Source organism: Lepidochelys kempii, chromosome 4 (assembly GCF_965140265.1).
Source record: "Lepidochelys kempii isolate rLepKem1 chromosome 4, rLepKem1.hap2, whole genome shotgun sequence".
Classification (NCBI taxonomy): Eukaryota; Metazoa; Chordata; order Testudines; family Cheloniidae; genus Lepidochelys; species Lepidochelys kempii.
Window position 1 is genome coordinate 117,997,980 of NC_133259.1, and position 15,585 is coordinate 118,013,564.

General features: G+C 40.2%; 1 protein-coding gene across 4 annotated transcripts in view; it reads left to right on the forward strand.

Annotated features, from left to right (window-relative positions):
- SORCS2 (sortilin related VPS10 domain containing receptor 2) overlaps positions 1–15,585 on the forward strand; it is an 843,820-nt gene that overhangs the window by 737,547 nt on the left and 90,688 nt on the right. For all 4 annotated transcript variants that reach the window (XM_073342594.1, XM_073342595.1, XM_073342596.1 and 1 more), the window contains exons 9-11: positions 4,065–4,244; positions 12,519–12,665; positions 14,168–14,270. In XM_073342594.1, the coding sequence (XP_073198695.1) occupies positions 4,065–4,244; positions 12,519–12,665; positions 14,168–14,270 (430 nt within the window). The remainder of the gene's footprint in view (positions 1–4,064; positions 4,245–12,518; positions 12,666–14,167; positions 14,271–15,585) is intronic.

The following is a 15,585-nucleotide window of genomic DNA, read 5'->3' on the forward strand; positions in this document are numbered from 1 at the left end:
CCTCATAAATCATGTGCTCCAGCCTCCTAATAATTTTTGTTGCCCTCCACTGGACTCTTTCCAATTTTTCCACATCCTTCTTGTAGTGTGGGGCCCAAAACTGGACACAGTACTCCAGATGAGGCCTCACCAATGCCGAAGGAAGGAACTGAATGGAGTGTGAGGCGGGATTGACTGATGGAACCAAGGTGTTGCAAGTACTGATGAGAGCAGGAGTGGAAATGATGTGCAAGATAGGAAGCAAGTGGAGAAATTACATTAGAAGGGATGACAAGCTTGGAGAAGCAAGCAGGGAAGATCATTTTAGCTGCAAGGAAGATCAGTTCTGCCGCAGGGGGCCCAAATGAGCAGCTCTATAATTTGAATATGGAAATGAAGGTACTAGTGGTCAAATGTTACATGAGCACAGTAAATATGCTAGAAAGTACACCAAAACCTGACTTGAGACAGTAGGAGGATTCCAGGTTCTTGAGGACTTTTAAAGTCAGCTGAAGGGCCCTGAGCCAATTACATCAAATAAATAATGTGCAGGTAGGAAGGTTAATGGCAAATTAAGAGGGCAGCATGGCTTTGAATAGCCTACAGAAGGGAGGAATGAATGCATAGCTTACAGGATCTGCTGAGATCACAGCATGACACAGTGTGGCTGCAGGCAATGAATTAGATATAGCAATAAAAACTGCCTTCTTTGGAACAAGATATTTTCTCTCTCACATAATATCTTATTAGTTAAACCTTTCCCTCCTGACAGGAAGTCCTGCCTAGCAACACATCTGCTAAAGGCCCAGTCTTGCAAAGTGCTAAATGTCTCCTGTGAAGTGCTGAGCACCCACTGTAGTCAATTGGAACTCACAGGTTTCAGAGTAGCAGCCATGTTAGTCTGTATTCGCAGAAAGAAAAGGAGTACTTGTGGCACCTTAGAGACTAACCAATTTATTTGAGCATAAGCTTTCGTGAGCTACAGCTCACTTCATCTTAGCAACTTACAAAACTGGGCCCTAAATCGGTTAAGCTTTTATCCTTGATAACCATTTCTTCAGCTTAGCTCTAATAGTGGAAGATGGTAATATGAGCAAGGCAAGGGAACAGGAGGGGGGATTATTTGTAACTTTCTTTTAGTTTGGTTTGCACAACCCATGTACCATTCAGAAGTTTAAAAGATGTTTTAAAACCAGGTATGAAACTTGCATCTTTCCTTACTTCCGTTAATTTCCTCAGAGTTATATTAGCAACATTTGGCCAGATGATGTTCCTCGGAACTGTTGGAAGGCAGTATAACCAAGTAATGGGGTTGTAAATCGTTGGGGAAATATATTGAAATAGATTATGCTGAAAAAAATCAGTAATCCTGAACTGAAAAATAAAAATCTTCAGTGTAAAACCTGAATGGAACAGACTGTGCCCGAGAAGGGTGAAGGGCACATTTGGTTACCCTCTGTTAATACAGACTAACACGGCTGCAACTCTGAAATCTGTTAATACCAGCATTCTAATTCCTGCCAGACACATAAAAAGTAGCAACTGATGTCTTGAACAGGATGAGTACACACTCCACTTTCTTACTATTGATAGTTGCAATTGGAAGAGAAGAGTTAGTGAAACATACTAATTAATATAAACTCCTCTAGTCTGGCCTTCTTGCCTTCCAGCTGTCCCCTGCCAGTCTGTCCAAAAATCCTTTGTTAAAGTCATCTTCTTCTCTCACTCCTCCAGTCATGTTAGCTCCTCCTGAACTTCCATTGATTTCCCATCTCCTAACACACAAAATTCAAATGCCTCATCTTGAGACACAAAATCACATCTATTCTTGCATCCATCTACTTCTCTGCTCTTACTTACCTCTTCCCAGGCCTCTTGCCTTTTCTCCTTACTGTTGGATTTTTCCCTTATTTACATCAATGCATATCAGGAATAACTTCATGGATGTCTATACAGCTACATCAGGGTAAAACTGATGTGAGATGAGAATCAGATTAGTCACATCTCCCATTCCCAGTTTTGTTCCCCCTGTGTCTGGTACCAGTCTCACAGTTTATCTGAAAATCACTTTATCTTTTCTCCTTTAAATTTGTGCGTAAACCCCACATCTCTAAGTAATCCCTCCTCCCACATTCTGATCAATAGTAGCGCTCAGAAACACCCTCTTTTGCACTGTTGTCCTATGTTTCATCCTGCGTTTGCTTTTCTCACTTTATTTAGATTCTAATCACTTGGGGCAAGGAACATGTCTTATCTGTGTTCTGTAAAGCATTGTGTATGTTTATGACACATTATAAACATTTTACTATAATAATGCTCTTAAGACTTCTGCTGAAGGGCTGCTAATAGCTATGACAACAATTTAAGGGGTTTTAGAACTTTTCACTAATGGATACCCTTTCAAACTCTTTATTCCTGTACTCTTTAGTAATTTATTTCTCCTCCCCCTCTATCCCTGTTAATTGGATTGGCAGCATAACCATTCTCAGGCTGTGTCAGGGAAGGCAAATATGATGTTCGTCATGGGTTATGGTGAACTACCAGATGTTGCATACCCATCCTCTTGCTTATTTATTAATAGTGCTGGCAATTTAAGACAGCAGAGTTCCATTAATGGGATTCTAAAAAAAAAAAGCTACTTCGGATTCAATACAAGTTTTACTTGCAATGCTTTGGAGAATGGCTTTCAGATCAACCACATGTGGGAGGTTTTATCTACAACAGAGACTCAACCACTGGTTCATTTGTTTTGGCAGATGTCTCCGTGACATTTTAAAAATAATTTGGAGTGGTGAATTTGATTCAACGAGACATTGAGGTTAACTCCTTTTATATACAAAAATGTTTTTGTCTAGCTTTTCATTATATATACTTTTCAAAGAGGTGCTCGCTGTGCAGTGTAATCACTCCTATATGTAGTCACCTCTTCTTCTGCACCTAGTCAACTCTTGTTACTTCTATGTAAAGAAATAGAAAAGTAATAAAGTTGTTTGTTACATATTTACTCAGATGTCATTCCCTCCTGCCACCTATCTGTTTTTGGAAGCTCTTCTCAGAATTCCTTCTAGGTTGTCAGTGTTTTTCCATTAATAAGGTGACCAGAACTGAATACAAGATGCCCGGTGGTTATTGCAACCAAGTTCGTGGAAAGGGGTAATAATCTCTCTCCCCTGATATGATGCTTCTGTGTATGCAGCCCAAAATTGCATTGGCCTTTTTGCTGCCATATCCTATTGCAAACACAGGTCCAATTTTCTGTCCACTATTACTGTCTATTTCAGCATTGCTACTTCCTGATTTCTTCCTCTGATTGAGTATTTGTGTATTGGACTATTTTCCTCAAGATGTATTAGCCTGCATGTTTCCCTGCAGAGGATGGAGAGAGGAAACAGGGAGTCCAGTAAAGAGACTATTGCAATAAGCAAAGCATGAAATTATTGAGGAATGAATGCAGAATGTTGTTGTTATTATTTAATATGTATATTACAATAACACTCAGTGGCCCTGCTGGGCTCAGTGCTCTGCAAACACATAGGAAGACATGGTCTCTGCCACAAAGAGTTTTTCTCATTCTCTAGGTCCTTTTGTAATATATCTCTGTCCTATTTGGTGGTTGCATTTCATCCTATTTTAGATCTTAAGAAGAGTTCATGGACTTTTGTCTATTTCTTGTAATTCACAAGTAATTCACATTCTGTGTCCTCTCAGTCTTAGGCATCTCTGCTGCAAATGTGAATATTGGTGGAGGTTTTGTGATGCAGAAACCTGTTGACTAGTAATTGGTTTAAGAACTCCAACTCATTTCTAATAAGAAACAAAAGCACCTCCTTCAGGCATTAATAAGTGGTTTGGATTCCAAATTCTAGGTGAAAATTCTATATCCCATAATCTGAGAGAGATAGGATATAGTAGATTTCCTAGTACCTAGGCTGAGAGAGCTCAGAGTCAGGGATCTTTAAGGTGTATCTGTTTTCTCTGGCACTTGACTCTCATGACTAGTTTGTTTTTTGTCATGTAGGCACAATAGTATCTTTTTTTTAATTGCCAATTATGATTCATCTTGTATCTTATTTCTTTTTCTGCAGGATTTACAGATTATCAGTACAGATGAAAACCAAGTATTTGTGGCTGTTCAAGAATGGTACCAGACAGACTCGTATAACCTGTACCAGTCTGACCCACAGGGTGTATACTACTCCATTTTACTAGAGAACGTCAGGAGCACTAAGCAGCCAGAAGAGAATGTCCTGATAGATATTCTGGAGGTAGGGTGCTGTGCAAATATTAGAACTTTGTTGCTTTCTGTCTCTTCCCTTGTCTCTCCTACATTATGTTGTCAGCAACTCTAATTATGAATGTAATTAATTTTATAGTGATAACATTCTCCCCAATTTTCTAGAGTGATGAGAAGGGAGTATTGTATTACTCTAATTCTCCCTCTCTATCCTCTTCCTCCTAAAGTGTTGGTCGTTTTATAAAGACACAGTTTCCACGGATGTGCAGGAACAAGTTTAGTATTTTTCACTTTCTTCAAATATTGGGTCTGGTGTTATTTCAAGTACTGAAGAGTCAAGCAGTAAGATTCAGTTAGCACTAGTTTATTGTGGAAGGAGGAATATAAACAGCTATGAAACTGTCTTATGTAACAAAATTTAGCTTCTAGGCAATACAACAATACTCTTTTTGGCCTTACATTTGTTTTATAGTTTGTCCGCATTTCAGATGCTGGCTGCTTTGTCTGAGAAACCGATGAATGTAATTATCAGATACTATGTAAGTCCATTCATTGAATTTTGCTTACATACTTTTTTTTTTTTAACCAGCAAGCTCTTTAGCCAATAGGGTCTCAGACCAATAGCAATTGTACGAACCTAGTACTGGGTCTTTAACATGTTGACCTCGACAAATGAAGAGCCAACAACATTAGATTTGAGTCAGACCACAAATCCTCTTGCTTTCTGTAGGTATTTTTCCCTAGAGGCGCTGCTGTGAGAGGAGCCATCTTTGCAAATACTCAACTCTGTATTTTAAACCTGCAGCAGTTGGCTAAAGAAAAAAGGAAAAATAGCAGTTTAGGGAAAAATTGCCATCAGTTCTCTTGTTCAGAAAGAAGGTAATGACAACACTTTAATTTAATAGTCTGCTTCCTCTGGAGCTTTAAAAAATATTCTTACTAAATGCACAAGACTTCTTTGCAAAGGATTCGCAATACTCCTTAGCCTGGCAAGTAGGGTTAGGAAGGAGTTAAATGATTCTCTCTAGTATTGTAATTGGAGGGGGGAAATGATGGCTTGCTCCAAATTTTTCTAATCTCCTCCACCTTTATATAACTCCCTCTTTTTCAATAGACTGCAGTGGGACAAAGAGGTGTGACATAATTACCACCCTCCCAATTCAAGCACTGATGACTGTAGGGGGGTTCTGCAGGGAACGGAGGGTATGGGAAAAGGCCACCTTCTTCCTCTTGAGTAATCCCATGTGCTGATTTTAATGACAAAATATGTTTTTGCTGCTTTTTTGCTCCTGTTAGCTAGGCAGAGCCAGCACAGCTAAGAGGAAAGAAGCTGGGTTCTCGTCTCCTCCGGCATCTTCTAGAGCATGGGTTCTCAACTGGAGGCCACAAAGAGGTGTTAAGGGGTCACAACCACTCTGCTGTTCCCTTATTACTAAGGAATTGCCAGTATAGAAAAGGTTTGGGGCTACTGATCTTGAGTATTGTTTACTAAAGTCCGTTCAGTTTCACCTGTGCAAGCCCACTGAGGTTCAGGAGTTGCAAAAGTGTCACTGGGGCAATATCTCTATTATTGGTGATGCACAAAAAGAAGAGATCCTAGATTATTTGCAAATTCCAGATTTAGTCTGTAGAGCTGGCTTTAAAAATTACTTATAATGGAGCATATTTAATAAGGAATGATTGAGACACAATAAACATGGAACCTTACAATGCCATTCTTACGTAGTCAATTTTCAGAAAAGAGCTGCACTGTACATGGACAAATTTCTCTGCCTACATGTAGAAAGTTTAAAACTTGCAGATCATTTCTGCAATATGGTGAAATACAATTAGTGTTTGTTTTCTCTACTAGAATGTGATGAGCAATAATATCTACAAGGGTTTTTTTGTGTTGACTTAGTTACACTGTGCAAAGTAGTTAATAAAAATAAGGCTTTAGGGATTGCTCGGCAGTTGTGATTTTGAGTTTTTTTCTGACTTGGGATATCTTGCAGAGTGTTTCAATAGAAGTGTCTTGGAAAAAAAATCTTCAACTCGAAACACAGACAACCCTCAATGGATTAAGAATTTCTCTTTCAACTAATGTATAATTCTGCTTGAAATTTGCACAGTTTGTCTTGATTATCTTCCACTGGCCTCATTTCATCCTTTACATGTGCATCTGCTTTATAGTCTTTTAGAGATTTTCCCCTGTCTGCATTCATTTTCCTTTATATCCTTTATCTCTTTTGTACAGTACATCTTTTCTTCTCTTGTTGCATATGTGCGCAGGGACTAACCTCTAAAATATATGTTGAAAAGAAAGAAAGAAGCAGTGAGCATCGATTCAAAGTCAGTATGGTCTTGAAATACTGTACCAAATGCTGTCAAAGTGAACCAGCCGCAAGCTTAGCATAGAGATCACTGCAAAACAAGCATGTTGATATCACGTTTCATGAAAAGAGTGGGAATACTCATAAGTAAAGGTCACAGCACTGGACACTTGATTTACAGCATACTCCTATTGTGCTAGCAATTGCTTATTTAATATCCCAAACTGCAGGCCTTACTCATACATTTATTCCCCAATCATGAGACTTGGCCCCATTGATTTCAGCTGAGTGCTTGTAATATTTGCACAATTGTCCATCAGGTGGTAACTACACACACTGTATGTTGCAAATGCTGAGGCACCCTCTGTATGCTCCCCCTTCATAGTAAAATGGCACAGAAAAGTTCTGCAATAGTTACTACAGAACAGATCTATGGTAGTTAGTACGTATCATACGGTCTAGCCATAAAAAGAGAATGACTGCCGAACAATAGGAGCTGTTGGCTGCTGAGTGCTGTTGAAAATGTGCTGCTTCACCTAGATGCCTGAACAGGAGCTGAACTCTCTTGAAAACATGGTCATTTATTTAGGTTCCTCTATGGGAGCTGCTAGGCCCTGAGAGCTTGAAAATCAGGCCTCATATGACTCCCATCACCAAACTATCTGAGCATTTTACAATCTTTTTATGTATTTATCCTCACAACATCCTTGCTAGGAGAGGAAGGACAAATATCCCCATTTTACAGATGTGGAACTGAGACACAGAGAGAGAGAGCCTAAGTGACTGGCCCCTAGCAGGTCTGTAGCAAAGCAGGGCATTGAACCCACATCTCTCAATTCTCATGCTAACACTTTAGCCGCTGGGTGATCTTTCCTGTCTGTGGGCTTTGGATCAATCCTGGGTAGTCTATCACCATGCAAATTATCAGTAATAAAATAATAATTAGTATCAAATCTATACCATGTTAACAGGTCTGCTGTCCCATAAGTCTGCAGGCAGAGCTCTCATTAATGTTAATATCAGAGGGAGTTTGGAATGAGGGCAAATATACTCGTAAATATTACAGATTGAGAGGGATGAAAGAGTATGCAGAATAACAATCTCAGTGAAAACTAGCCATTCCTGATTGTACCAAGAGCTGATGACACTTATTCAAGTACAAAGCTGTAATAAATCCTCAGGTTATGTTAAGCATCCACATGTCTGCTGGAGAGTGGGAGAGAACATTTGGGCCTGAATACAGGGAATGGCATTTAATCTGGCAAAGTGTTTTTCTTCTTGATGAAAACTTTAAAGAGTGTGATCCCAAAATCACAGGGCAAGCTCTCAGTTTTAAAAGTCTCTCTTGCCACACACAGGAACTCTCCTTGCATCGCTTCTTCTTCTTCCTTTAGCACATCTGTGTCCCTCCATACACCCTACTCCCCAAAAAGTAACATTCTGGTCCTGTTGTACTTCCATTAGATTCTGGGCCAGGTTCCTCTGAGAAGGTTCTGAGAGCATAGATACCAGAAGGGATCATTATGATCATCTGGTCTGACCTCCTATATACCACAGGTCATAGAACTTCCCCAAAATAAGTCCTAGAGCAGATCTTTTAGAGAAACATCCAATCTTGATTTTAAAATTGTCAGTGACGGAGAATCCCAACCCTTGATAAATTGTTTCAGAAGCTAATTATTCTCACTTTAAAATGTGCACTTTATTTCCAGTCTGAGTTTGTCTACGTGTTATACTTTTCTCTGCTACACTGAAATGCTCATTATTAAATATTTATTCCCCACATGGGTACGTAATCAAGTCACCCCTTAATCTTCTCTTTGTTAAGATAAATAGATTGAGCTCTTTGAGCTCTGTAAGGCATGTTTTCTAATACTTTAATTATGCTCATGGCTCTTCTCTGAACCTCTCCAATTATCAACATTTTTCTTGCGTAGCTGACACAAGAAAGGGACACACTATTCCAGCAGCCATCACAGTGCCAAATATACAGTAAAAATAACCTCTCTACTCCTACTCAAGATTCTCTTGCTCATGCATCCCAGGATGGCATTAGCTCTTTTTGGTCACGGTGTCAGACCGGGAGCATCTATTCAGCTGATTATTCACTACAACCCTCATATCTTTTTCAGAGTTGCTGCTGCCCAGGATAGAATTCCCCATGGCATACTTTCCTTTTTCCTAGATGTATACGTTTACATTTAGCCGTATTAACATACGTATTGTTTGCTTCCGCCCAGTGATCCAAATCACTCTGATTCAGTAACCGCTCCTCTTCATTATTTACCACTCCCCCAATTTTTGTGTCAGCTGCAAACTTTATCAGTAATGTTTTTATGTTTTCTTCCAGATCATTGATAAAATTGTTAAATAGCATAGGGCCAAGAATTGACTCCTGCCAGACCCTATTGAAAACACACCCACTCTATAATGATTCCATGTTTACAATTACATTTCATATAATTGTATTTTATATCGTTCTAGATTTTTTTTATCAAAATATCATGCAGTACCAAGTCAAATGCCTTACAGAAATCTAAGTACCAGTATATTATGTCAACACATTACCATTATCAACTAAACTTGTAATCTCCTAAAAAAAAGTATCAAGTTAGTTTGAGAGGCTCTGTTTTCCATAAATCCATGTTGTTGCATTAATTACAATACCCTTCTTTAATTCTTTATTAATCAAATCTCTTATCAGCCCCTCCATTTTCTTACCTGGGATCAGTGTCAAGCTAACAGACCTGTAATGACCTGTGCCATCCCATTTACCCTTTTTAAAAATTGGCACAACATTAGCTTTCTTCCAGTCTTCTGGAAGTTCTCCAGTACTGCAAGACTTACTTAAAATCAACATTAATAGTCCAGCAAGCTCATTAGCTAGCTCTTTTAAAACTCTTGAATGTAAGTTATCCAGACCTGCTGATAGAAAAATGTCTGATTTTAGTAGCTGCTGTTTAACATCCTCCTGAGATACTAGTGGAGGGTTGTCAACATCACATGATGAGACCATATCATCTGTTTTCCTCCAAATACAGAACAGAAATATTTATTGAATACTTCTGCCTTTTTTGCATTATTAACGATAATTCTATCATTTCCACCAGTACCATAGTTAAGATTTGTTTTGTTCCTAATACATTTAAAAACTCCTTATTTTCCTTAATTCTGCTGGCCATAGATTTCTCCTTGTGTCCGTAGGCTTCCCCTAGCAATTTTCTGCAATTCCTAACTTCTGATTTATATTCATTACTATCAACTTTCCCTTTCTTTTGTTAAATATTGTTTTTTTGTTTTGTTTTGTTTTAAACTGCTGTTGCTTCCCTGCTAAATCAATTTGGGTTTTTTAACCAGTATGGCCTTCTTTCCTGATTGTGGGATTGTGTCAGAAATCAATGGTTCAGGAGCCAGATTAGTGATCAGCATTACCCAAAAGAGCCACAGTAGTTTGCTGCACATTGATCTCTTTCTTTCTTTTCCTTTTACTATGAATTTTTATTGGAAAAGTTTTCATAGACATTTTAAAAGAACAAAAGACAAATATAAAATCCAAGAAATTAAATGAACATAGCTCTGTTCATCTAGCTTGCCCCCATAGTCTTTAATTATAGTACCCAATCACCCTCACTTCCTATTGAAGGATGGAGCACATAATAACTAAACTAAACAAATGTCTAGGGTCAGCCCTGAGCTGGAGCAAAATAGCATAGCTGTATTTATTTGGCTGGCTTTTAGTCATACCCCATCAACTCCACACAGGGGGACATTAAGGACTACCACATGCACTGACCTCTGAGAATCATGGTTGCTCTATGTGTAGCTGAAATGGACATGAATGTTCTTCTCCCTTCTTAAGCTCCATACATTTATTACGTTTGTAATGTATTTGCTATTTAACTTGCACAGAATTTTTTTGGAGTGTTTTGGTTATTCAATAACATTTTATTGTCTGGAAAATAATTCATCTTCATTAGTTCCCAATATATCCTGCAGAATGCCTAGCAGTACTGAAAGCACCCACTTACTTCTTGTTGTACAGTGTGGCACATCTCATAGAATCAGTGACAAACACAGTGTAATAATCATAAATGTACACCAAGCACAACACAATTCCTAACAGGCCCCAAAATAGCAGAACCAGGTTGAGCACAGTATACCACAGTGCTTTACTGTGGCTCACTGTCCAAGTGCCCTTTCAAAGCCTTCTTGAGCTGTACAGTCTGTGTTGAGCTCTTCAAATAGCCTTTGGTAGTGGCTGTTCAAACTCAGCAGACAGCTGCTCCACCTCTGTGCTCAACCCCCACAGCAACTTTTCCCCCCTTGCTTCACAAATATTATGCAGGACACAACCGATGGCTATAGCCATTGGGATGTTTTTTTCACGCAGGTCCAATCTAGTGAGTAGACAATGTCAGCATCCCTTCAGTCTGCCAACAGCACATTCAGCTGCTTTTATGCACCTGCTGAATTTGTAATTGAATATTTTCTTGATGGTGTTGAGGTGACCAGTGTATGGCTTCGTGAGCCAGGGGAGCAAGGGGTAGGCTGGATCCCCCAGGACCACTATTGGCATTTCCACATCATCAGTGGTAATCTGCTGATCAGGAAAGAAGGTCCCTATTTGTAGCTTTCTGAACAGTCCTGTGTTCTTAAAGATGTGCGTGTCATGCACCTTCCCTGACCAGCCAACGCTGATGTCGGTGAAGCATCCCCAGTGTTCCACAAACACTTGCAAAACCATAGAAAAGTAGACTTTTCTGTTGATGTACTCTGTGGCAAGTTGGTTTTTGGGGATATGCATGCCATCTATTGCCCCACCATATTTCAAGAATCCCATAGCTGCAAATCCCTCTACTATCTCCTGCACATTCCTGAGAGTCTCAGTCTCACGTAGCAGGAGACAATTAATGGCCCTGCACACCTGCATGAAAACAGCCTCCACAGTGGATTTTACAATTCCAAAATGTTATCCCACTGATCAGTAAGCAATCTGGTGTTGCAAGCTTCCACAGTGCAATTGCCACTTGTTTCTGTGCTGTCAGTGCAGCTGTGATTCTGGGCTCTGGCACTGAAGGGCTGGGACAAGCTTGGTATACAAATTTTTTATGCCTTGCACATCTGAAAGTTCTGCAGCCACTGCTTGCCATCCCAAGACTGCATTGCAATGCGATCCCATCACTCAGTGCTCATTCCTCAGGCCCAGAAGTGAGGCTCCACCATCTGCAGCTGCTCTGTGAATACCACCAACAAACTTGAATTGGTTCTTGCTATGTCCTGCAGCAGTCTGTCCTCTACAAAATCATCACAGTTCTTGCTGAATCAGTTCTTCTTGTGGCTCTGCAAATACCAGAGGATCATGCATCCTGTGCTTGCAATGCTCATGACAGTAGTACAGAGCTGTGCAGGCTCTATGCTTCTGTCGGAGATGGCAGACAGAGCGAAGGGCAGTGCAGGTTTGTGAAATTTTGGGAAAATTATGGGAGATAGATGACATTATTGGATGGACAAAGTTGCGTGCTGGGAAGTTGACCCCTTGCTCTCAGTCACCCCTGCGTGATTTGTTCTGCCCCACCATGGATTGCCAAAACTTCCCAAAAGAGAGTGCACTGGATGGTGCTGAGTTGCACATTGGGATACTCGCCCATAGTGCACTGCAGTGTGCATTGGCACAACCACTGCTGGTGAGTATGCACAGTGACGACTCAAGGAGCCACGTGTGCCAGCAATATAGTAACTGTGGCAGCTTCATGCCAACGTAACTTGCATTGGCAAGAGTTTGTAGTATAGACATGCCCTTAATGTCTTGAAATATGTTCAGAAACCAAAAGCACCAAGTGTTGCAGTTTTTTTAAATGTCCACTCTCTTCCCTTTTTAAGAGTAAGTAAGTATCTGGAATATTGAGTTTGTAAGGAACTTCTAAACCAGGAATGATCTATGCTGAAGAAGTGTTTGCAGGCTGGTCATTAACCCTCTTAATTTTATGCTCCAGGTCAGAGGCGTTAAAGGAGTCTTTTTGGCCAATCAAAAAATCGATGGGAAAGTTACAACTCTAATAACCTACAACAAAGGCCGTGACTGGGACTATCTGACCCCTCCAATCTCTGATATGAATGGTAAACCAACTAACTGCAAACCTGTAAGTGGTTCCTTTTAATGACTCCTATGTTTTGTCCAGTGTGCACAAGAACTATTCATAGAATATGCTGATATATAAATAAGTGAACAGTAGTTAAATCATCTCAAGCACCTAGTACCAAGCTATATTCTCCTCTAATTTACACTGGATGTAGATGTATGTATTCTCTATAATCGTGCACCTTCACAAGTTATTGGGCCAAATTAATCTCTGTTTGTTCCATCTGCAGCATCGCACCTTCTTATGTTAGGGCTTAATTTGACTTGTATGGGACAAGTGTGCTCTAATTTGCCTACCATGCATCCTGATCCAAGGCAATCAGTCATTTATTATTAATTATTTTACACAGCAAGGAGCTTGTCTGGGAATAAGAGCACTTCATCAATAGGATTAAAAATATGAATACCTTTTATTTCTGTTTTTGCATTGTATTATTTTATCTTAAAATACAATTACCCTATTATGGGTGAGGGGGGAGTTACACAGTTGCCTGGAAATGTAAATCAAATAGCTGTCAAAACCCCTTTTCTTTTTGTGAATGGACGTTATTACAGTTTACGTGTCACAGCTACCCACAACATTTTGGATTTTTTGTTGAGACAGCACTGTCAAGCAGATCCCCTGTGTCTTTCTCCCAGGCTCTCTGCTCCACTGGACTCTTAGATCTCTGCATTGGGGGCAAAATATACGTCTGTAGTCAGGGGGACAGACTAATGTTTATCCCTCTCTGCATAGTAGGAATAAAAGACTGAGACTGAGGGAGATGTTGACTCACTTCAGAAGACTGAACTACAGCAATACATGGTTCATGCTACAGGGCTTGATCCAAAGCCCACTGAAATCAGTGGAAGACTCCCATTGACTTCAATGGGCTTTGAATCAGGGTCTCAGTCCTCACTTAGGGTGTGATCTTGCTCCCATTAACTTTAGTGGGAGGACTATTGAGCTCCATGTACTACTGTGGAAAGAGCAGAAAGCAGTAAGTTAATTAACCAGAGATACGATCAAGCTCACTCCAAAAACATCATTTAAAAATATTTTTCATATCATGATTTTTTTTCATGACAGAAGATGTTTCACTAGAAATAGTTGTTTTTAATCTAATTCTCTTTTAGCTGATAAATGCATAAAGGCAGACCAGGGATGATGATAACCAACAACAACAAATAAATCTTTGGTGCGTTTTATTGCTTCTTCAAAAGATCCAAGCAGTCACTCTGTCACAAAGTTATTTTGTGCTATAATTTCACACTGTCTCTGTCTGAATTGCAGACCTTGTTTTAAGGCCACAGAAATATACAGAGCCAGGGTAATTGGTTCCCACTAGATACATCACACTAATATTTTATTCTGGACCTTGCCTTGTGAAATTCAGTCACTTCCCCGTTTTTGTAAGGCAGTTCTCACTGCATGCTAGTTTCTGATTGTGCATTAATTACCAAAGTAGCAGAACTGCTGTTAACAGCTTGTAAAATACTGTGTTCTTCCTCTTATCCTTAAAGCCTGATTGCCATCTTCATCTCCATCTCCGCTGGGCGGACAATCCATATGTGTCAGGAACAGTCCATACCAAGGACACTGCACCTGGGCTCATAATGGGCGCAGGTAAATGCACAAAATTGCTTTTTTTCCCCAAAACGTTGTTTCTTGTGAATCACATTTAGTCTTATGAAGAATAATATATTGACTGTATTATAAACATTGCCCTAGTGCGCTTGCGACTGAATACCACTGATTTTAGGGAATTTGACTGGTCAAATGTGATTGGTCAAATTGTTGAAATGGAGGTTATCAACCTTTCTGCTGGGTAGCCTGCAGGGATTGGAAAGAATTATTTATCCCAAGATGTCACAAGTGAACAGGTGCATTGTGTGTATCTAACTATCTATCCGTCATTTATGGTCCCCATTACCATAGTGTCTGAGTCCCTCACAATCTTTATTCTAGCAGCCCTGTATTTATTCTAACAGCTCTGTGAAGTAGGGAAGTGCTATCATCCCTATTTTCCATGCAGGGGAGTGAGGCACAGAGAGTCTAAGTGACTTGCCCAAGGTCACACAGGAAGTCTATGCTGGAGCAGGGAATTGACTCTAGGTCTTCCAAGTCTTTGGCAATTGTCCTAACCACTGGTCTAGCCTACTCTCTTCATATTTATATGGTGAAATGTTTCATCTTGTTTTGCAGGATCGTGTACTAGCCTCTGAGACCATTGTTGTAATCTAGTATGGCAAATCTTTTTTTTTCTTTACACTTAATGCACATATAATTATCTTACAGTATTTATTAACTTCTTTATCCATGACAAGGCAGGTATGAGAGATAAGGTGAAAGTAGCTATTGCAGCAGCGTGTTGGAGTCAGGTTTGGATTCTCTGTCATGCCACGTGTACTCGTATTGCATCAGAGCAGTGGTCCCCAAACTTTTTACCTTGTGACCCACCTTACCCCTGTCTGCACCCTTCCCACGGAGCCAGAAGTGGGGCCATAGGTCCAGGGGGCCGATGCTGGGGCCACAGCTTGGGGTAGGAGCATGCAGCTGCAGCCGGGGGCGGGGCCCCAGGCATGGGGCAGGCAACCAGGGCCTGGACCAAGTGTGGAGCTGGGCACCATTCCCTCCCTGGCCCCTTTGGCGGCTGGTCCAGGCCCCAGCTGCGCCCCCTGAATGTTACTCCACATCCCCCTAGGGGGGCGCTCCCCACAGATTGAAGACCTCTGCATTAGAGAGAAGTGACTAACTACCTGTAACATATAAAATCCCCATAGATATGCTGGCCAGTCAATATAAAAAATGTCCATATAAATCTGCTTTGTTTTTTTACCTTTGTCACTCAACAATTCAGTTCCTCTGAATATCATGTTTCTTCTTCTTCAAGTTATTGAGACATCAGGTTTGAGCTACAACATCAGCTTATCAGTTTATT